This window comes from Vombatus ursinus, unplaced genomic scaffold (assembly GCF_900497805.2).
Source record: "Vombatus ursinus unplaced genomic scaffold, bare-nosed wombat genome assembly UNPS02014785.1, whole genome shotgun sequence".
In the NCBI taxonomy this organism is placed as follows: Eukaryota; Metazoa; Chordata; class Mammalia; order Diprotodontia; family Vombatidae; genus Vombatus; species Vombatus ursinus.
The window spans coordinates 10,634,021-10,657,036 of NW_020954563.1; the positions used below are offsets into that span (position 1 = coordinate 10,634,021).

General features: G+C 43.8%; 1 protein-coding gene across 4 annotated transcripts in view; it reads right to left on the minus strand.

The window, feature by feature from the left end:
- Window positions 1-4,246: 4,246 nt before the first annotated feature.
- The window catches only part of ASIP (agouti signaling protein), a 39,069-nt gene continuing 20,299 nt past the window's right edge, over window positions 4,247-23,016 (minus strand). For 3 of the 4 annotated variants that reach the window (XM_027867021.1, XM_027867025.1, XM_027867022.1), the window contains exons 2-4: window positions 10,853-11,022; window positions 9,576-9,637; window positions 4,247-6,777 (exon numbers count right to left, since the gene is read on the minus strand). In XM_027867021.1, coding sequence (XP_027722822.1) covers window positions 6,607-6,777; window positions 9,576-9,637; window positions 10,853-11,012 — 393 coding nt within the window. In that variant the 5' untranslated portion in view covers window positions 11,013-11,022 and the 3' untranslated portion in view covers window positions 4,247-6,606. The remainder of the gene's footprint in view (window positions 6,778-9,575; window positions 9,638-10,852; window positions 11,023-23,016) is intronic. The other variant, XM_027867023.1, reaches the window with a different exon arrangement.

Consider the following 23,016-nt stretch of genomic DNA (forward strand, 5'->3'; position numbering starts at 1 on the left):
GAGGAAACAGGGTTGGGAGGGATCTAAGTGAGGCCCCTTTTCCCTCTAGCCATGGTTAGATCCAATAGGGCTGAGCTTCCAGGTATCTGGGATGTTCACTACATTCTGACAACAGTTAACACTTCTGTTTCAGATATTCTAAAGATTCCTCCATTTTACAGCAGGGTTGGGGGTGAGAACTGAGGCTAGGTCCCTTCCTGATTTAATGTTCTGCGTTTAAGAGCTCTCCTGTGATCAGGATGCCCGTTCAGATTGGATTCCTTTCTGCTCCCACCCCTGAAACCACACTCAAACAGGTCCCAAGTGACGCAGTGAAAAGTATGACAGTGTCGGTGAAAGGGAAGGGAGGGAACCCAGGGCAAGGGGATGATCTCTTTTGAGAGTTCATTTGAGTTGGTTCAGATACAAAACCAGCTGATGCCACTAACTTGTGCTTTGGGGGCTCACCCCTCCCCTCCTCTTTAATTTTCCCATGCGTTCCATAAGTGAGGTAGACTTGAAGGTCTGTTAAACCCTTGTTTCATCTGTAAAGTGAGGGTCGGTCTAGAGGCCTCTCCCATTCTGCAGACTGTCACCTAAGCCGCCTCAAAGGCTGCTCTGGCTTGGTCTTGTGTTCTGTGGTTGGGGCAGGGGGTTCCCTTTCCTCATCAGGACAGGAGGAAAGCACTTTCTCAGCACTCAGTTCCGGTGCTGGAGGGCTGGGGTAGGAGTGGTGGGAGGCAGCTTAGTGTAAAGAAGAGAGCACTAAATGTGAAATCTGGTGACCAGGATTTGAATCTTAGCTTTGATGCTGAAGGGCAGCTAGGTGGTCAGTGTTGGGCGTGGAGTCAGGAAGACCCGAGTTCAAATATGGCCTCAGACACTTACTTAGCTGTGTGACCCTGGGCAAGTCACTTAACCCTGTTTGCCTCAGTTTCCTCAACAGTAAAATGAGCTGGAGAAGGAAATGGCAAACCATTCCAGTATGTCTGCCAAGACAACCCCAAATGGAGTCACAAAGAGTCTCTGAGACTGAAACAACTGAAAACAAATTTGATGTTTAATATCTGCACAGCCTTGGGCAAGACTTTCACACTGTCAGCCTCAGTTTACTCATCGGCAGAATGGGAGCCAGGGGGTCCTGTCAGCTCTAAATCCTGTGATCCTAGATAGTATATGTTTCCTAGGAATAGAGATCCCAATCCCAACCCTACTACTCATATTAGTTGGATGGCCCTTCCTCTCTCTGGATCTTAGTTTTCCTCATTTATGAAGGAGGTTGGATTAGCTGATCTAGGAACTCTAGATCAGCTTTTCAGCCTGTGATGCTTCCTCATTCTGGGCATCACAGAATCTCAATGTTGGAAAGGTCCTCATCAATCATCTGTCCAACCCATCCATGACTAGGAATATTCTGCAGGCGATTACCCAGCTCCAGCTTGAAGATTTTTTTCTAGCAGTAGAAAACACTCCATCTTGCAAATAGCCCATTCATTACACTTTTGGCCAGCTCCCATCATCAGCAAGATTTTCTTTTGTTGCCAGTTGAATTGTTTCTTGTATTTTCCACCCACCAGTGGCTTCTTGTGCTGCCCTGTGGGCCAAGTCAAATCCCCCTTCCCCATGATAGCTCTTCACATGCTCGGAGCCAGGTATTATCATGGCCCACTTACCTTCACTGCAGCAAACCCTCCTCTATTCAACTCATGCCCTTGGATTCAGGCTTCTGATCTGCCCAGGTGCCATTTTCTGCTTGTGCTTCAGTTTGCCAGCTTCTTACTACCTACCTATGCCTTGCTTTCTAAAGTTGATTTCAGCTCTAAATCTGTGATCTTGGGATAATCCTAAACTCAACCATTCAAATGCCTTCCTCCCAGCTCTGTTATGAGGGCCACTTGAGAGGAGGGCTGTGCTGTGTGCCTGTTGATAATTGTGGGTAGAGGTATGCTGCCAAATCAGGTAAGGTGGGGGAAGAATTTTGCCCTCCCTATCCCATGGGGTCCCTTTGCACTAAGAAGGTCTTGGCTGTGAACTGTGTCCACTCTTTGCTAACCTGAATGATAGGAGTCCTGTGGGCAGTACCAGTGCTGTGGGAATTCCAAGGGAAACAATGTGTGGCCCTACAGGTAGGCGCAGAGCCCAGAAGGCCTCAGGGTTTGTGGAAATTTTGTATTGCTTTGAGTTTGGAAGTGTAAGCTGATCCAGCCCAGCCTTTAGGTGGGGGGAGCCAACCTGGCACCATTCAGTGCCAACCTGCTGGGTGGCCCAGCCCTTCTCACTTATCTTCAGTGTCTGAGCTAAGGTTTTTGGGTTTCTAGGTGTTCAGAAAGGTTCACCTAGGGCCGCTTGTCCCAAGGAGAGCATTTAGAAAAGCAATTGCTGTTTCTCTAATGGGGCAGTATCACTGGATTAAAAAAATTAAAAAAAGGACTTTAGAGGTTATCTAGTAAATTGCCCTCACAACAGAACTGGGGGGGGGGGTCATTTAATCCAGTCTTTTTCCTCCCATTCTCCCCCTTTTTTTGTAACTAAAGAAATTGAAGGCCCTTAGAGATAACATGATTAGCCTAAAGCAGTGATTGTCAAACTTTTTACTCACAGCAAAGTCTTATTCTTTGCCATGAGGAATGGGAGAGTCAGGCCACTCTCAGACATGCATGGGATTTGCAAATCTAAGTTCCTTATAGTTCTCACAAACCCACCCTTTGAGAACCATTGGCCTAAATGCAACGGGAGGCAGGATTCAACTTAGGTTGTCTAACACCCAAATTCACTGCTCCTTCCACTCTGCCACACTTCCCCCTGCCCACACCTGTGCCTTTCCCTCCTCTGGCTAGAACCTGGAAGTCTTGGCCCTAAGCAGTACTGAAGTCAAGGTAATGGAAAAATTCCTGCCTTTCCGTTGGAATCAGTAACCTGGGTTAGGCTCCTGGCACTTCCATGGCCTTGCAGTGATAAGTTAGACAGATCAATCACTTCCTGTTGTGTTTCCCATCTTCCCATAAAGTAACCATACCATTTTTTGGCAATATGGGAAGAGCTTTTCCCACAACAACCCTGTGTGGCAGCTGTTATCTCCATTTTGTGTGAGGCTACTGTGGCCAGGACATTTAACCTGAGCCTCAGCCAAATGACTGGTACTTGCCAGGGCCCTGGCCTTCTGACTTCATATTCACCATTGCTCTTGACAGTCAGACCGTAGTATTTACAGTATGCAGAGCAGGGGCTTGGGCTCAAGGCCCCTAACCGCTAGCCCAGGGCTCTATCAATTTAGTTCCCTGCAGGAATTAAGTGCCTAGTATGTGCCGGGCACAGATCTTGGCCATGGAAATACACAGAAGGGGGAGTTGTTATTTTTCCCCTCAGACAGTTCTTTTGAGTTTCACATCAAATCCTTTAGGTGTTATCGTCATTTTACAGATTAAGGAAACTGAGGCAAGTTACTTGACTCACTTGGCCTGAAGGAAAAATTAAGAAAAATAGCGACTTTGCCAAAGGACTGAACAGAAAGAAGGAGGCACCTCTTATCTGAGTATCCCATCAGTGGGAAACTACTTTCTTCGCTGGAGGATAACATCTAGGCAACAGGCACTTGGGTTTGAGTTTGTGGTTTTCAGTGTCTCAGACAAATAGTACCCAATAAGGTCTTCTCCTTCCCCATAGGGAGCAGGGTCAGTGGCCACAGCGCTAACTATGTTCTCACTCCTAATGACATTTCCTCCGCGATGGTCCCAGAACACAGTCACAACCCTGGGGGCTGACGGCCTAATGAGAACACCACAGGAAGCGCTGGCGCTTGTCTGGTACAAAGATCAGACATAGTGTATCTTGCATCTGGAAAATGTAAAGCAGATGTTTTTTATCATTTTACAAAGGAAGAAAATGATCTGGGATGGGAGTGGGGGAGGAAGGGACTTGACCGGCTTTGTGAGTTACTGGCAGAGTGGGCACTAACCCAGGGCTCCTGATTCCCACCCAGTCCAGGCTCCCTCCAACCTGGGTCTGTTTTTTGTTTTTTCCTCTGGATCACCAGATTTTAGAATTGGAAGGAACTGATGAGAATGGGATCTAGACCCCAAAAAGGAAAAACCCTGGACTTTCCCACATGGCCAAATATCTGTCGTTTGCCTGAGGCTGTAATCCTATCAACTGGCCTCATGGTCTTTCTGTGTATAAGATCCATCTTGTCTCCATTAAGATACTCAATAAGATTCTTATAATCTAGCCAATAGCTCATGAACATTCAGACTCTAACAGTCTGGCCAATATGGCGCAGGTTCTAATAAACCTTGTCTTTGACTGAAAGAAGGCTTGGGTTGAATTCTTTCAGGCAAGACCCGCTTGTGATTCTGAGGTCCTAGCACCCTTAAACCTCAGCAGAGCCTCATCAACCATCCAGTCCAGGAGCTCTTAACTCTAGGAGCTTGTTTTTTGTAGCCTAGGTCCCTTTGGCTGTCTGCTGTGGCTTATGACCTCTTTTCAGAGCAGCCTAGGCTTCACATTTAAACATATAAACTAAAATATAGAGCATTGCAAAGAAAACTAAAAACTACTGAAATAACACTTATGCGATCCAATCAATACCTGAAAGAACCTCCACTGTAACAGACTCATCACAGTCATCCATACTGCTTGAAGATCTCCCACCTCTTGGGGCAATTCATTCCACTTTTTAATAACTAATTGTTAGGAACTTTTCTTCTTACAACAGCCTAAATTTGCTTCCCTATAGCTCCTACACATTGCTCCTAGTTCTGCTTTTTGGGGTCCTTTTGGGACCAAACAAACAAATCTAATCAATCTGTCTTATATGTGACAGCCTTTCTAATACTTGAAGACAAGCCTGAGCCTGTTCTTCAGGCCATACATCAGTTCTTTCCTTAGATCCTCAGATGACATGGACTTGAAGTGCCCCCCCCATCTTGCCCACCCACTTTTGGATGCTGTGTAATTTATCAATGGTCTTTTTTCAAATGTGGTGACCACACAATTGCACATCACATTCCAGATGTTGCCAGAAATGAAAGGGAACTCGTATTCAGTTCATTCTTAAAAGATCTGAACTCCCTACAGAGGAGGAAAGTGAGGACGAGAGAGGGAAAGTGGCCCGTAATCACATATGTTGTAGGTGGCAAAGCTGGGGTTTGAACTTGGGTATCCTAAATCAATAGCTGGCGTTTTTTCCTACTACATGCTGCCTGGGTCATAAATGGCAGAGTCAGAATTTGAATCCAGATCTCATGTCTTCAGATCCAATGCTCTTCTCAAGTCTAGCCTTGGCCTGATCAGGACTCCCCTCCCCTGTGAGCATTCCTAACATGATCATCTGGCCTTTAGTGAGGATCTCACTACCTTGTGAGTCAGTCTATACCACTTGTGGGCATCTTGAATAGCTGAAATATGTTTCCTAAGGCAGCATTGTGGGAGTTTTACCTGGCTGTTGGACCAACAAACATGAGTTTTGTCACCTTCCCTGACCAGACTTTTTTGCGTATTTCATGGAACCATAGACTATCAGAGCTGGGAGGAACCTTAGAAATTATCTCCTTTAACCCTCCCCACCATGCTTTTATTTTAAAGGCAGGGAAAGTCAGGCTGCCATAATGAATAGGGAGTGACTTTGGATTCCAGTGGATGTCCCTAAACTCTACAAGTAGAGAGTCATTACACTGTCAATTCAATATAACATTTATTGAAGGAGTGCTATGTGTTGGGCATTATAGGAAATGAATAAGAATGAGATGTCGTCCCTGCCCACAAGGAGCTCACAGTCTAGTAGGGAGATAAACTATATATACAAATAGAATAAGACAAGACAGGAAGTGATTCAGGCTATACAAGAAATACACTTCTGGGGACAAGAGACCACTTCCAGCTTGGCGGACAGGGCGGTGTGGTTGAGGGAAATCAAGAAAGGCTTCCTGGAGGGGGTGGCACCTCAGACGGGACTGGTAGAATGAAGAGGCTTTCTAGAGGAGGAGCAAGAGGAAAGATGGCAAATGTAGAAGATTGGGTGATTTAGTTTGACTAGAGGATAGAAAAAGTATTGGGGAGCTTTAGACATCCGGTGACTGGGGGATAGATGGGATAAGGCCTTGTAAGACGGACTGAGGAGTCTGGACCTTATCTCGTAGGCAGGACGGAGCTGTTCAGGGTTTCTTGGTGGGGGAATGAAATGATCATAGTAAAATGGGAATCCCTCACAGCCAGCAGCTCTTGAAGCTATCAGCCACATACATCTTAGTATGGGAGGTAAGATACCCAATTCTAGATATGAGTTTGGGAGGAGAGGCGATGGGGGTCAAAGGGACAAAGGGCACAAACCTCAGGCCTGAAACCAGGCACTGTTACTGTCATGATTTGGGGCAGGATTGCCCCCATTTTCCCTGCCATCTTGGGAACCTCTCTGTTTGGATTCAGGGCCCTGAGATGAGGCTGAGACAGCAGCTACATCTGGGGGAAGCCACTTAGAAGTGAGCACAGGGGAGGCCTAACTGGGCTTCTGACGCCTTGGGATCCTGCTTGAGCAGGTCGGGATGGAACGACCATGGGGGAAGCCGTGGAGGCCACTGGGAGGGGGTTCCCCAGCCTCTCCCCTCCCGGGCACTCAGAGGCCAGGCCTGGAGTTCAGCAGTGGGGCCGGAACAGGCGGCAGGAGCAGATGCTGCGGAAGAAGCGGCAGTGGCATATAGCACACGGGTGGCAGCAGGACGACGCCGGAGGCTGGCAGTTGGCCCAGGTGGCCACACAGTTGGCTGGAGGTGGGGGCTGAGGATTCTTCTTCACCGGGGCCTTTTTCTGAGAATAAGGAGGTAACCAGTGACTTCAGAGTCCCCTTCTCCATCCCACTAAGCCTCGGGCTTGCCTTCTCCTGCTTCCCTCCTTAGGTGTTCTCCCCACCACTTATCCCCGCCATCTACCCACTCCCCGTCATCCCAGCATCTCCAGTCTGGAGCTTCCCTGATGCAGCCTGGCCCCAACTGGTGGTTTTTCCCAGTTAGCAGCTTAGGTCTTTGCTTTTATTTTTATTATAAATTACTGTTACTCTTATTTCCATAATAGGGCTTTGAGATTTACAGAGTGCTTCCTTTATAATGTCCAAATGAAGCAGGTTTTATGAAAATTATTCCACCCCATTCTGCAGCTCTCCTCCCTTGAACTGAGAGGAGAGGTCAGGTGATTTGCTCAAGGTCAAACAGCTAGTCAACAGTAGTCAGGACTTAACTGGCATCCTTGGGGACTCCAAATCCATAACTCTGCTGTTTCTTTTCCCTTCCACCAATTTTTCTTAGGTTATAATCACAGACCATCAATGCTGGAAGGGCCCTCTTCTGTTAGAGATGTGGAAACTGAAGCCCCAAAAAGGGAAGTCACACAGGAGGGGACTAGAGCCCAGGTTTTTTTAATTCCAGCCTGAGACAATTTATACTGTGCTGGACTACCCATAATGCATGGTTTTTAATAAGGTCCTCAATGCCTTATTCCAAAGAAATGACTCATGGTAGAACATGAGGTCTACTTGGGAGGGAGATATTTTGGGGACAGGAAGATATTTTGGCATGTCTTGAACTATATCACCTGGATCTGTGAGGGCCTTGGAGATTTTCTCAGGAGCTGTGGGCTAAAGAAATCGTTAGTAGTAGGAGTCCTGGACTTAATGACAAAGGATCTAGGTTCTAATCCTGCCTATACTGTTCATTAGCTGTGTGACCTTGGGCCAGCTATATAAGTTTTCTAGGCCTTAATTTCCCCATCTGTAAAGTGAAGGGGTCAGACAAGGTGACCTCTGTCATAAGAACTTTTGAATTCCTTTTCTTCTGTTACTATTTTGGGTCCAGCACAGCCACTTTAATTGTGAGGATAGTCACAGTTGTGAAGTCAGTAGCTGACTGAGATTTTTCCTAAGACTACTATTTAGATCATTCATAAGAAATCCAGAGAGGGTAAAAATTTATGATGCCCATCCTGTGTTGTAAATCTCAGAGTCCTCGCTGGTTAGTGATTTTTGGGTAAACTAGATATAGTGATTTTCTTCTTCAGTTATGTTTGGAACGTAAATCCCACAAGTGTATTGTTGTACTGTAAATCTTTACTTTCTCCTGTCAGAATCTTCTTCATGTCTCTGATGTAATTGGAGGCTATATAAATTTTCACAAATCTCTGTTTGGGGTTCAGAGTTATTTTCTGAACTCTGGTCCTATACTGAAACATATAATAAACTTTAGTTTTGCCTTCTAGGTCTGTGTGTGTTGGTAAGTATGATTGGTAGCAATAATTTTTCAATGAATTGTTGGATATTTCCAAAATACCCTGTGATGTATAAAAAGTTCAAGAGACATAGTTTTGGGGTAATTAATCATTTTATTAATCATGCTGGCAATAATTAATAAAAGGGGTCAGTGGCACTCTCACATGCTAAAAACCCCTCGTGAAACCCACTCAATGCTTATATGTCCTTGGAAGAGTGGGTGTTCCTGGGGGTGGCAATCAACTCTGATTGTGTAACAAGTAATAAGAGAATGAATATATTATGAGAAGTGGGCTTATTTTATTTTATTTTTTTTGGCTAGGCAATGGGGTTAAGTGACTTGCCCAGGGTCACACAGCTAGTAAACGTTATGTGTCTGAGGCTGGATTTGAACTCAGGTCCTCCTGAATCCAGGGCCAGTGCTCTATCCACTGCATCACCTAGCTGCCCCAGAGATGAGCTTATTCTAATAAGGGTCTGGGGGACATGACTGATCACTCAGTCTTGGTCAAAGAGACTTATCTATACCAATGTCACCCTGTCTAGAATTGACAAAAAGAAGAATCCACTTTTTCCCAGACCTGTTTGAGTAAAACATAAATTCACTTAAGTCTTTACCTTTTGAACAAACTTGAGTTTTCAAAGACTGCCCTGAATAACCTACAGGGGCTGATTTCTGAATGAGGAAGTAGAAAAGGGGAAAAACCTTAGTCCTAATTCAATAGTTGGTTGTTAATTGACTAATGTGGAAATGTTTTACATAATTGCACATGTATAATCTATATCTTATTGCTTACTATCTCAGGGAGGAGGGAGGGTAGAGAGGGATCTAATTTGGAACTCAAAACTTTAAATATAAAAGATATAATAAAAGAAAATTAAAAAAAGATATAATCGTTTCTCTCAACCCCTAAGATCCTTTCCACCTCTAAAGCAGTGATATATTTCCTGAGCTGGGGGTGGAGAGCTATGTTGTTATTTGACCCTAATATCACAAAAAGAATTCCGGACAGAGCAAGTCATAAAACCTGAGAATATGAGTCTCATATCCAATGGTTAATGTCATGATTTTAGGCAAGTCAGTCTTTCTAAGCCTCAGTTCTGTATCTGAAAGATGGTGGTAGTAATCCCTGCCTCCCTCTCCTACTCCCACCAAACCTCCCTCTCCTGCTACTTCACCAGACCGTTGTGGGGATCAGAGGAAGTACTATGTATAAAGTGTGTTGTGAATACAGACTATCCACAAGTCAGTCCATCATGTTGTTATTCTGAAGCAGGGATGGATGGACATCCTCTCCCACCTCTCCCCCTTCCATCCCTCTTTCACCGCTGCTGAAGTCCCACCTACCTCAGAAGATTTCTTGGTTTCTATCTCTTTCTTGATGATCTTCTTGGATTTTTTGTTCAGTGCTTCAAAAGAAACAAAGAATAGAGGATATGTCTGACCGACAGGGCCTGAATTGGGAAGAGGGAGGCCTCTGGGAAGGTGGCCTGCTGGAGGCAGGGATGAGGAGACATTTTGCATTACCATTTCAATGCCAGGGGACCTAAAAGAGCCAGAGCCATGGATTGGGGTAAATGCATCACAAACAAGGAGGAGAAAGCCAGAGGAAGTCTAACAGACTAGACAGAACAACTTTGTTGGAGCCTACTTGTGGTATTTCTCCCCCACCTCCCCGGGCCTAAGGAAATTTCTTCAATTGCCCCCTTCCTCTAGTTGGGTTCTGAGAACAACTGAGACAAAGAAGTTTGTGGAACACTCAAAGCTGATTTTAGGGAATGCCTTCCCTAATCCCTCAATTCCCAACACTGTCTAGACCAAGAGCGCTTAACTTTTTTTATGTCATGGACCCCTTTGGTAGTCTGGTGAAACCTATAAACCCTTTCCCAACATAATGTTTTTAATACATAAAATAAAATAAACAGGATTACAAAGAAAGCCAATTGTATTGAAATAACGTTGCATTTCCCACCACCTCCACCCCCATTCAAGTTCATAGACCTACTGAAATACCACCGGTCTAGACCCTGTTTTTCAGGTAGAATCAAAGGCCTCTCCAAAGCCCAGCTCTCATACTCTGAACATTGGCTATAGAAGGGAATTAGATTTGTCTACTTTTCTCCAGGTTTGATTAGTATGGCTCTGTGGATTTGTATGTATCTGTGGCTCTGTAGGGGACTTGGACTGATAAGGGTCTGAAGGAAAGGCAGGGGAGGTAGCCATTAAGTAGAAGGGGCCATAAGATTTCTCGATCTCGAAGGGACTTTAGAGATCATTTAGTTCCCCCCTCCTCATTTTAATAAGGAATAAAAAGCAGAGAGTGGATTTCAGAAGTTATTTTCTCAAGATCACACAGGTGTTTGAACCCAGGTCCTGTGGCTCCAAATCCATAGATGAATGGATGTGACCATCGCGATCTAGAACAGCGAGGGTCAGAACTTGAGACAGGGGGCTGCATTTGAAGTAGGGCACTGGAAACCTCAGAGGAAAGGGGAATGAAATAAATGCAAGTCTTCCATAAGGGAGTAGAAAAAAGAGTTCACACACATGCCCCATCCACTCTAATTTTTATGTCAGAGACAAATTGCTCCCCGCTCGCTCTGGTGGCTGGCCGGGCTACTCACCCACAATGGAGACTGAAGGAAAGTCAGGCAGGTTCATGGTAGAGTTTCTCCCCAGGCCCTTGTCCTTACTCCATTTCTCTTCCTCAGCCAGGTGGCAGTAGACAGCCAGGAACCACAGGCAGGCCAGGAGGAAGACAAGAGGCAGATGCTTAGATGTCATCCTGGAGCTTCTGAGGAGGACAGAAAAGCAGAGGTCAAGAAGGGTTTGGGATGTCTGAGGGTTGGGGAGAAGGGAGGAGTGCAGGAGATCTGTCCTGGATGGTAATCCCATGAGCCATGGAAGGCCCTAGCCATAAAGCAGAGAAGGAGAGACAAATGGAGTGGGAGACAAGGAAGAAAGACAAAAATTGTGGGGGAGACAAGAAGAGATTGGGAGGGTTGGGAGAGGAAGACGGAAGGATGGAGATATGCTGAACTGACTTCTGCTTTGCAGCATTCACTGCTAGGGCCTGGATATGTCAGAGCAACAAATACAATTAAATACCTTCTATATCTCATCCATAGGGAGCTCATAGTCTAGAAGGGAGATGTAGTACCCGCACAGATAACTATGTAAACAATGTTACACAATACATGCATTAAAAAGAACCAAAATAAATAAATAACTGTGGAAGGTGTGAGGAGAGGCAGTCAGTCACAAGGCGATAAGCATTGATTAATTGCTTACTGTAGTAGACAATTAATAAATGTTTATTGATTGATTGCTTGTTCCAGGCACTGTCCTAAACGTGGGATTCAAGGAAAGGAAAAAGCTTAGTTCCCTACTCTTAAGCAGTTCACTTTCTAATGGAGACAGCAACTTGCAAATAACTATGAAAATACCAGATATAGGCAGTATAAAAAGGAGACTATCTCAGAGAAGGCTTTCTAAAGGACTCATTAAAGAAACACAATGAGGATGGAATTTAAACTCATGTGTGCAGAGCACAGTGGATTCCATTGCTTTAAGCACTCAGTCACCTCACCACCAAGGTGGTGTACGTTGGGGCATATGGAGTGTTCAGGGAGGACTAGCATCTCTGCTATGAGGGCTTGCCAAGCCCCTTTCAGGGCTCCCCATCCACCCAACTCTTACCTGTGACTCCAAGAAGCTGTGGCATGCACAGCTGCCACTCCCCAGTGAAACCATCTTGGCAGATAGGCTAAACCAGGTTGAAGATAACCGACAGGCCTCAAACCCCTCCGTGAGTAAGGGGGATGTCTACCCCAAGCTTCTGAAGACTTTCCCTAGTGGAATGGGCAGATGAGAACAAGGTGTTTCAATGACCATCAAGGTGGCTGAAACAGGTGCTGTGGGGTGTTTAGAGCTTGGTCAGACATTGAAGAAGCCAAGGTCATCCATTGCATCCTGAACCGTTGCCAGTGGTCTTGACTTTGGTCTTGCCACTGGACTTTGATGACTCAGGAAGACAGAATGGGGCTGATGACTTTGTGCAACTGTGCCTCACCTAAATCCAATTCACGAGCAAGTCAAGACCTCACCTGTGATGTCATTGGTTCTCAAAAAAATGAAGGATAAACAACTGAATGTAGTGGGGGTGGGGGAATGGCGTGGTGAGGGTGACATATGGAAGAAGACTGAAAGGGTAGGGTGGTGGCAGATTGTGGGGGGTCTTGAATGCCAGTCAGAGGACTTGGAATATTACTACCTGATAAGTAACAGGGAGCCATGGAAGATTTGGGGGGGTTTGGGGGGAAGAGGAAAGGGTAGATCTATGATTTAATTGGCACAAGGAACTCTGTCTTGGGAAATTCCCTCTTCCAAAGTAGACCCAGCAACTTCTCTGCAATATATTGAGTTGCCTGGGGAAACAGAGAAAGGTTAAGCCTCTTGCCTAGCTGTCACTGCTAGGATGTATCCATCGATGACAGTACTTTAAGCCGGGTCTTCTTGACTGCAATAGTTGCTGCTCTGCCACTGCCACCAACAAGTGTTGAGTTGGCAGAATGATTCCTATGGTGAAGAACATTGCAGATCTCCAGACAACCAGGAGGTAGAAGGAAGAAGTGGAGAGGTCATTAACATTTTGTGGTTCCCTTGGCCTGAAGAAAAGGGAGACTGAGAAGAGAGAGAGAGACAGAGAGAGACAGAGAGACAGAGAGAGGGAGAAACAGAGAGAGAAAGAGACAGAGAGAGACAGAAAGAGACAGAGAGAGAAACAGAGAGAGAGAGAACTGGAGAAGAAAGAAGACTCTTGGAAAGGAATCTTAGCAGAGCTGAGTGACCTTGACCCAGGCAAAGAGTGAATCCATGGAGTTGGCACAAGTCTCCATCAAGGGTGGGGACCAAGGAGAAATGTCCCTAAGACTGGACTCAGTATTCATTCTCTGTACTTGTGATTGCATGACTTATAAATAATCTTCCTAAAGTATAACTCAGACCATCTCATCTATCCAAGAAATTTCAATGACTTCTTATTGCTTCTGTGTATGTAATCTTTGGCTTGGCACTTAGAGCCCTTAACAAGCTGACTACAGCCAACCTTTCCAGGCTTTTAGAATACTGTTCCTCTTTACCTTCCCTTAAGTTCCAGCCCAACCGGCCTACTTGTTAGTCAATCTCAACATTCCACCTACACCCCTGTGCCTCATTTCTAGAGTAGTCTCCCTGTTAACTGCTGTCTCTTAGAATCTCCAGCTTCCCTCAAGGCTCAGTACACAGGCCCTATCTTATAGGAAGTCTTTCCTGATCTTCTTAGTTGTCAGTTCCTGCTCTCACCTCCTCTTTATACAAATAAGCATATATGTAAACATATGTATATACTTAACCATTTACATGGTGTGTCTCTTTTATTTTGAATAAGATTTTATTTTTTTCCAAATTACATGGAAAAATAATTTTTGACATTAATTTAAAAAATTTTTGAGTTCCAAATTCTCTTCCTCCCTCTTCTTCCCCCCTCCCCCTTCCCTGAGATGGTAAGCAATTTGAAACAGGTTATATATATGCAATCATGCAAAACATATTTCTATATTAGTCATGTTGTGAAAGAAAACACAGACCAAAAGAAAACCCACAAAAAAAGAAAGTGAAAAATAGTATGCTTCGATCTGCATTCAGATTCTATCAGTTCTTTGTCTGGATGTGGATAGCATTTTTCATCATTGTTCTTTGAAATTGTCTTGGATCATTGTATTGCTGAGAATAGCTAGGTCATTCACAGTTGATCATCAAACAATATTGCTGTTACAAAGTTCTCCTGGTTCTGCTCATTTCACTCTACATCAGTTCATGTAAGTCATCCTAGGTTTTTCTGAAATCAACCTGCTTGTCATTTCTTATAGCACAAGAGTATTCCATTACATTCATATACCACAACTTGTAGTAGCAAAAAATTGGGGAAAAAAAAGTAGATACCCATCAGTTGGGGAATGGCTAAACAATTTGTAGGACATGAGAATAATGGAATATTACTGCCCTATAAGAAACAATGAATGTGAAGAATACAGATAAATGTGGAAAGAAGAGATGTAAAAGAGAACTAAGCAAGACCTGGAAAAAATATCCACTACAGAAAAAATGATTACAATGTTGTAAATGGAAAGAGCAAAAAAAGACAGAACTGAACACTGTAATTTTACTGACCAAGTTTGACTCTGATGAAGAGATGAAAAAAATGTATCTCCCTCCCTTGTTTGCAGAGGTGGGGAATTTAATAAATGCTTTTTTCATCCATTCATTTATTCAAGGGTTCAGAACACTGCATATATTGTCAGACAGTGAATATATTGGTTAGTTTTGCTGAACCACTTTTTCCCCCTCTTTTTCTCTTCTTTGTTGGGGGAGTGACTCTCTGGGTGGAAGAGAGGGGAGGAATATATTTGTAAATGAAAGTGATATAAAAACTATGATCTCATGATATCAATGCTTTTTTTTTTTTTTTTTTAAAGAAAACTCTTCAGGAAAAACAGAATATAAGCTCCTGGAAGGCAGGAACTAGGTTTTTTTGTTTTGTTTTGTTTTTGTTTTTGTTTTTTTTATCCAAGGTGCCTAACAAAGTGCTTTGCCAATTGTGGGTGCTTACTAACTACTTGTTAGGATAGGGTGGATTGGATGAGGTGCTACTGATGAGCACTGTAGGAGCTCAGAGTAGGGGGGAGAGCAAAGAGAACTGTAACATTCAGGGAAGACATCATGGAGGCAGTAGAACCTTGCTGCCTGGGTCCTGAAGGATGGATAAGGTTTGAATAAGGAAGGGGTGGGGGAAGGACATTTCAGGTTATTTAACTCAGTGGTGTCTAACTCAAATAGAAACAGGTGCCACTAAACTATACCTAACGATCTCTGTGGGTAGCACATTGATTTAGAAAACTGCATATTAACATTACCTATATTCTACTGTATTTTTAAGAACTTTGTTAACTATTTCCCAATCACATTTTAATCTGGTTCAGGAATCTGGGGAGTGTTGCCAGTCACAATATGGACCTTGGGCTTTGTGTTCAACATCTCTGATTTAAGTGATATTTTGATTCCATACCTAACCTGTTGAGGCTAACACAATGCCCTCCTACAAATTCGTTCATTAAGTGCTTACTATTATACTCTGCACTTTGCCCACCTAGAGGCTCCAATGACCTAGACTGATCTTGAAGGTAGAGGGTCCAATAGTCTCTCTCAGGCCAATGTTAATATTGTCATGCTTACATCATTAGTCCCACCCTTCCATTCCAATCTTCTTGCTCCTGCTTCTCAAACTCTGTTTCCTCCAGGCTCTTTTCTTTCGTCTGTCTTTTCTCCTCTCTTCCTATGCCTTCAGTGTGCCAGGCTACCCCCTCCTCGGGGTCCTTGGATTGTTTGTATGCACTTTGAATGATCATCCTTGCTTCCCAACATATTAACAAGACTAATTACTTTTACATCTGGGTAGTTGTGGCAAGATATAAACAGCTGGAGTGAATTCCCAGAATCTCTATTTTATTTTCATTACTTCAATCAATTCCATTGAGCTTGTTTTGAGGAACATAATCTTATCTTTGAGAAATCAAGTCTATCCCGTGGGCAGCAGATGAGAAGGCTGGACTATATGAGCCTCAGTTTCCTTCCTGCTCTGGATTTTTGAACCAATGAGGTTCATAGAGGCAGTTAGGTGGGGCAGTGGATGAAGTGCTGGACTATGAGTCAGGAAGACCTGAATTCAAAGGTGACCTCAAACACTTAATGGCTGTCTCACCTTGGGCAAGTTACTTAATCTCTATTTGCCCCAGGTTCCCCAACTATAGAATGGGGATAATAATAGCACCTACCTTGCAGGGTTCTTGTGAGGATCAAATTAGATAATATTTGTAAAGTGCTTAGCACAGTGCATGGCACATAGTGGGTGCTGTATACATGCTTCCTTTTCTTTACTTCTCTCCTTCCTTCTTATGATCTTAAGTCAAGCAAGGCAGCCCTAGGTCTTGTGTGTGTATGTGTGTGTGGGGGGGTGGCACAGGGTCGTCATTGTGGCAGGGGGCAGGAGGCTTATGGACCCGATCCTAGAGTCAGATAGGTCTACAATTTTTACAGTTCCTCAGGGGTTATAAAGACTTCCATACCAGAGGTAAGAAGTACAAGTATTATTTATCCCATTTACAGCAGAGGAAATTGAGAAGGGGAAAGTGACTTACTTGCCCAAGGTTATCTGTTTAGCATTTAGAAACTCATTTCTTTTCTCACTGAGAATATCTTTGCTCCCTTTCACAAAAGTGGAGAGAGGACTCTTTTCTCATTCTCCTCTCTGACAGTTAGGAGGCTTTTCTCAGTGCCTCTGAGTGTGGTTAGTAGAAAGGCTGAGCTGGTGTACTTCGGAAGCAGGCATCTCTTAGGTGATAGAAGAAAAAAATACCAGGGCCCTGGGAACTTGGCCAAGGGTGAAAAGTTCCAATGTAGGGGTGAAGACTCCCCTCACCTGGGAGATTTCCCAAGTTCCAACCCAGAGTACAGGAGGGAACTCTTTGTAGAGCGCTCAGGCAGCCAGGTTAACTGACCAGAAACGTGGCCTCCCAGAATGCTCCATAATTGTACTTCCTTAGTGTAGTATAGTAGGGTAGCATGACTTTGGGGTTGCATGATGAAGGGGCCTTTCTTCCAGCTTCAGAGCAAGCAGTTATCTTTTGTCTGCTTCCTGTCTGCCATGAAGACACTTTTAATTAGCTGCTGAACTGAAACTCCGTAGATATAATAAAGGCGAAGGAAGAATCCTAAGGACATCTCCTGCTCAGAAGTTGGAGGTGAGCTTCTATAATGCAATCCCAAGGGCGACTACAGTGGTGAGAGTACTGCACTTGAAGCCAGGAGACCTGGGGTGAAGTTCTGGCTCTAACTCTTACTCCTTGTGTGACCTTGTCCAGGACCCTTTGCCTCTCTAAGCCTCAGTTTCTCCATCTGTAAAATGGAAATAATTTACTGCTTACCTCACAGGGTTCATGGTATCACAGATGTAGAGATGGAAGGAAGGGACCTTAAGAATCCAGTTCCCTTACTGGCTCCAGAGTCAGTGTATCTGGGTTCAAATTCCACCTTAGACAAATTATATTTGTCTCTGGCCTCCTTTGCTGACAGCCTTTTCACTTGCTGCTCCCCACACCTAGAATGCTTTCCTTTCTGCACTTACTGGTTTGCTTCAAGACAGCTCAAAATCCTACTTTCTGCAGGAGACCTTTCCTGGTCTCACAAGCTACAAGTACCTTTTCCTTTGAGAATTACATTCCTATGAATATAGTTGTTTGCATGTTATCTACCCCAGGTACACATGTAGGTGATGCAGTGGATTGATTCCTGGAGTCAGGAAAATCTGAGTTCAAACGCCACCTGAGATACTTACTGGTTGTGTGCCCCTGGGCAAGTAATTTAACCTCTGTTTACCTCATTTTCTTCAACTGTAAAATGGGGATAATAATAGCACCTACTTCCTAGGGTTTTTGTAAGGACCAAATGAGATAATGGTTGTAAGGTGCTTAGCTTAGTGCCTGGCACAGAGTAGGTGCTTTATAAATGTTTATTATTAATATTGTTGTCGATGATGATGACATCATCCTATGTGACTATAGGTATGTCACTTAATCTTCTTAGGCCTTTTTTCCTTGTATGTAAAATGAGGCATTGTTAATTTCACAATAGTCCAGGGGAGCAGAGATTTCTGCTCTGCTCAGAAGCTTCCTGCTGCTCTAGATTCTAACCTTGCTCATTCCAATTCCGCTTGAGTGAAGTATGGTCTTAGCCATATATAAGTGAATGAGAGGCAGGTGGAGCGATGTCTGGGGAGCTGGCCCAGCCCCATCTCTGACTGGCTCTGTGACCCTGTACAAGCCACTGACCTCTCAGGCCTCGAGGCAGCTGGCTAAGACTCTTCATTGCAGAGAAGGCACTAATTGCTTTGGTAAAGGAAGTTAATCACTGGGAGCTTCCAACTCCAATGGAATCATAGGTCTATCCCTATAGGAGTGAGTAATCCTTTGGGTCGCAAGAAGTCGGGAGATTAGAAGCTCGTTGGAATGGGAGGCCAAGCCATGAGAGATTTCTTAGTCATTATAATTATTCAAATGAGAATGACATATGTGGATAGATGTCCACATATGACATGTCGTAGTGCATAAAGAGCAAATCTTAAAGCCAGAAAGACCTGGGTTCAAGTCCCACCTTGGACACATGTTAGCTGTGCAACTCTGGTTAAGTCAATTAACCTCGAAGTGTGCATCTTTGTTTTTATGATCAAATAAATTTATTTAAGGACAAAAATGTTCTACAACCTTTGAATTCGAGCAAGTCTAGGGAATACTCTTGAAGCCTTCCCAGGATCTACGTGAAACCTTGCTGTCAAGTGAGCCATGAGATCTAATTGAGCCTGTAAGTTAGTTTACTTACTGTATTGCTGAGTCTACTAGACCAAAGTGAAGAGCGCACACTGGAAAATTGAAAATATCTTGAATTGCCGGTCCTGTCTCACATTGGTAGAGGGAGTTTCCTTACCTGGAATTTCCTATACCAATGCAATCACAGATCTAGGCCCTATTTCTATAGTTATTCATATCTATAGACAGAATCTTGGGTTTCAACATTAAAAGGAAAGGCTGGGGGCCATGACACCCAGGCAGGAAGAAAGTAGGATTGTGAATGGTGAATAAATGAGTGACTGAAGCTGAAACATCTTAGTAGAGTATCCTCAGACAGAGAGAATAGTGCTAATGGGTCTTCTGCCTTGTTCAGCCCATAAGCAGAATATCATGCTCAGTTCTGGACACTACATTTTAGGAAGAATATTGATAACTGGAGGGCCCCAAGGATAATGAAGGACCCTAAAAGCATGATAGCTAAGGTTTGACTGAAGAAACTGGGGATCTTTTGCCCGGAGTAAAGAAGACTTAGGCACAAGGAGAATATCTTGACTCTTTTTAGATATGAAGGACTGTGACATAGAAGAGGAATTAGCGCTATTCTGTTTGACCTCAAAGGGCAGAATTAGAAGTGATGTATGGAAGTTGCACAGGAGATTTAGGCTTGATAAAAGGGGAAACTTCCTAAAAATAGGGAGTGTTCAAACATGGAATGGGCTACCTTGGGAGATAGTGGGTTCCCAAGTGGCGATGGATGACTACTTTTTAGGGATGAAATAAAGTTTTTAGACCTTCAAGAGACTTGGTCTGACCTAGATCATCTACTCCAACCCCTTCAATTTTATGAATTAGGGCACTGAGGGTCAGAGAAGGGAAGGGATTAACCTAGTGTGGCAAAGGTAGTGATCAACAGAGCTGGAATTCAAAGCCAGACCCTCTGAATCCAGTCATTACTTTCCCCTTCTAAGTCATTGTATATTTTTGAAAGGATTCCTGCTTAAGTAGGGATTGGTCTAAATGACCTCTGAGGTTCCTTCCAGCTCTGAGATTCTGTCTTTTCATTCCAATGGACACATATGGCTGGAAGATCCAGGGAGAAGCTAGAAAGAGCTGGCAGAATTAGGTTAGTTCAAATCCTCTAATTTATTCTCTATAGCTATCATCTGAGACACACCTTGGTGATCACTTTCTGTCCACCCCTGCCCCAAACTCAACAGTTTCACTTTCTTTTGGGTGGTCCCCTGCTCATTTCCATAGCCAAAAAGTGGAGCTAGGAGCCAGAATGAGCAGTTTGTTAGTCAGTTTAAGAATCATTACAGTAAGGGGTGGCTAGGTGGTGCAGTGGATAGAGCACCAGGCCTACAGTCAGGAGAACTTGAGTTCAAATCCGACCTTAGACCAGACACTTGACATTTATTAGCTGTGTGACCCTGGGCAAGTCACTACCCCAATTGCCTCACCAAAAAGAAACAAAAACAAAAAAATACTGTACTTGAAAAGAGTCGGCTAGGTGGTGCAGTGGATAGAGCACTGGCCCTAGAGTTAGGAGGACCTGAGTTCAAATCTGGACTCAGATACATAATGCTTATTAGCTGTATGACTCTGGGCAAGTCACTTAAACCCAACTGCCTCACCAAAAAAAAAAAAAAAATCATTACAGCAGAATAAAGTGAACAGATTTTATGTAAGAGATTTTCTATAGAAAAGAACTAAGAAGGAGTCACACACAGAAAGATCAAGGAAGAGGCCTAAGAATCACAAAATGTCAGAACTGGAATGGTCCCTAAAGATAAAAAGATCCCCAACCCTCTTCTCACCCTTATTTTACAGGAGGAGAAAATGAAGCCAAGAGAATGGGGAAATCCTAGTGATAAAGCCAATATTTGTCTCTTGGTCTTCCGATTCCCAGGCCAAGGTTCTTTTCACTACACTGCCTTACCTGTGTAACCTTTCCCTTTCCACCTACTCCCCACTCTACCAACTCTCATAAGCACTAACAATATGCATCCACGGAGGGTAATGACTATTGCTGTCCTCAGGGTGTTATAGGTAACTGTGAGTGATAAAATATCTAGTATTGTTGCTCCTGGGTTCTATCAGTGTGCTTCCCCATTGATTATCAGCCTATAAACTCAGTTAGGAAAGGGTATTTATACTAAGATGGTATAGTAAGAACACTGATATAAAGAACAATGCTGAGAGAAGTCTGGGGCACACTTTCCCATAAATCTATACAGAATCCATGGGGAGAATGGGAACAAACTTAAAAAACAAAGATGTTGAGGCACCCATGTAGAGAATCTGTGGTACCTGGTTACTGGAAGGCCTTTCTCCCTTTGTGAAATCCTCATGAAGTTTATGCCCGACCTGTGGTAGAGCTTTCTGAGCTTGTATTGGACTGATCAACCACAGTCCAACACACTTCACCTTGACCCCAGCATCATAACATCATTGGCCCTCTTTGAGTACGGAAGGACAAACAACAAAGTCTTCCATGTTTACAGTAATTGGAATGGGGGTTAAAACTCCTACCCTTACATCTATTAAAACACAAATTTTCTAATCCTTTGAACAAAGGATCAGAGTTAAACACACATAAAAAGGACATTCTATGCAGCTAAAAGTTCTTTCATCTATCTGAGACTCAAAAACAGCCAAAAGAAATCCTGAGTGAACCAAATACACATTCTCATTAAGTCTAATCAAGGAGCACACAATGAGTTGCTGAAGGTCTCTCCTATGAAAATGGGACATAGAGTCATGACAAGAAAACAAAGTCACCGACAACTGGTCACAGAAGCAACAAGGTAGACAAAAAAAGGGCACAAGATTTGGTGTTAGAGGACCTGGGTCTGAATTTCATCTCTTATCCTTCCCAGCTTCAACAAATTACTTTACTTCTCAAGGTCCAAGTTTCTTTCTCAGGATGATGAGAAGATCGGACAAGGTGATCTCAGAGGTCCTTCCCTTTGAGCTCCACGTTGATGAGCTTACTTGTAAAATGAGAAACCTTAATGGTCTAATTTTAAGAAAGATTTTAAGGGGTTAGGCTTCCACACAGCAGGATAAGAAATTCCAAGATCTTGTGGATAGTCCCTCAACCAATCAGAAAGTATAGCAAACAACTAGTTCCTTAAGAAAGAGCCCTGAAGGCTAAACCGATTGCAACTCGTTGGGTTCAAGGACCCGGCTTCAACCAGGCAAAGGCTTTTCTCCACTACGCTTGCTTAATAAGCTTATTAAATATTAACTGGCATACCTCAAGGGCGGAGATAGCCGGCATTTTTGAACTTGGGACCCACAAAGTGGGCGGAGTTAACAGAACACGGAAGAACATGCAATGGGCTGTCCAGGAAGAGTGAACTAGACCAATCGTAGCCCTGGTGGGGGCAGTATGGATCTTACTAATGCTTTAAAATGGTTTAAAAGTTGATACTACCACCAAACCAGCACCCATGTGTTACTAAAGTGAGTTGTGCCCGCTTCTCTCTCACACACTGTAGTAGATTTTTGTTTCAGATTTTTCTGAGATAATGAAACAAGCATCGAACTCAGAGTCAGAAAAATTGGGTTCAAATTCTCGTTTCCAAACTTTCTAGATAGGGGACCTTGGGCAAATCATTTTACCTCTTTGTGCCTCAGTTTCCTCAAATGTAAGATGAGGATGATACCATCCTAGGAACATAGATCTAAAGCTGGGAAGGACCTCAGAGTCCATCTAGTCTAACCTCCTCATTTTGTGGAGAAGGAAACTGAGGCCCAGAAAGGCTGTATCATGAAGGTAGAAAGCATCAGAGGCAACATTACACGTCCTGCTTTATAGGATTGTTGTCTCCCTTTTCAGTCATTTTTCAGTTGTGTCCAATCTCCATAACCCCATTCGGGGTTTTCTTGGCAAAGATACTAGAGTGGTTTGCCATTTCCTTCTCCAGTTCATTTCACAGAGGAGGAAACTGAGGCCAACAGGGTGAAGTGACCTGCCCGGGGTCACACAGTCAGTAAGTGTCTGAGGCCAGATCTGAACTCACAAAAATGAGTCTTCCTGACTCTGGGCCCGAACACCGTGTCACCTAACTGCCCAGGACTGTTGTCAGGGAAGGACTTGATAAACATTAAGGTGCTTTGGAGGTAATACTATTATTGTCATCATCATCAAATTAAAGTAAACACAACTAGAGTTAGTAGGGACCTCAGATAATTTCCTCCTTTTACAGATGAGGAGGCTGAGGCCCAGAGAAAGTGAAGTGACTTGCCCAGGGTCATACAGGTAGTAACTGACAGTTACTTCAATTCGAACCCAAACTCTTTGACTCCAGAGCCAGCCCGATGCTCTTACCAGGTAAAGAGAT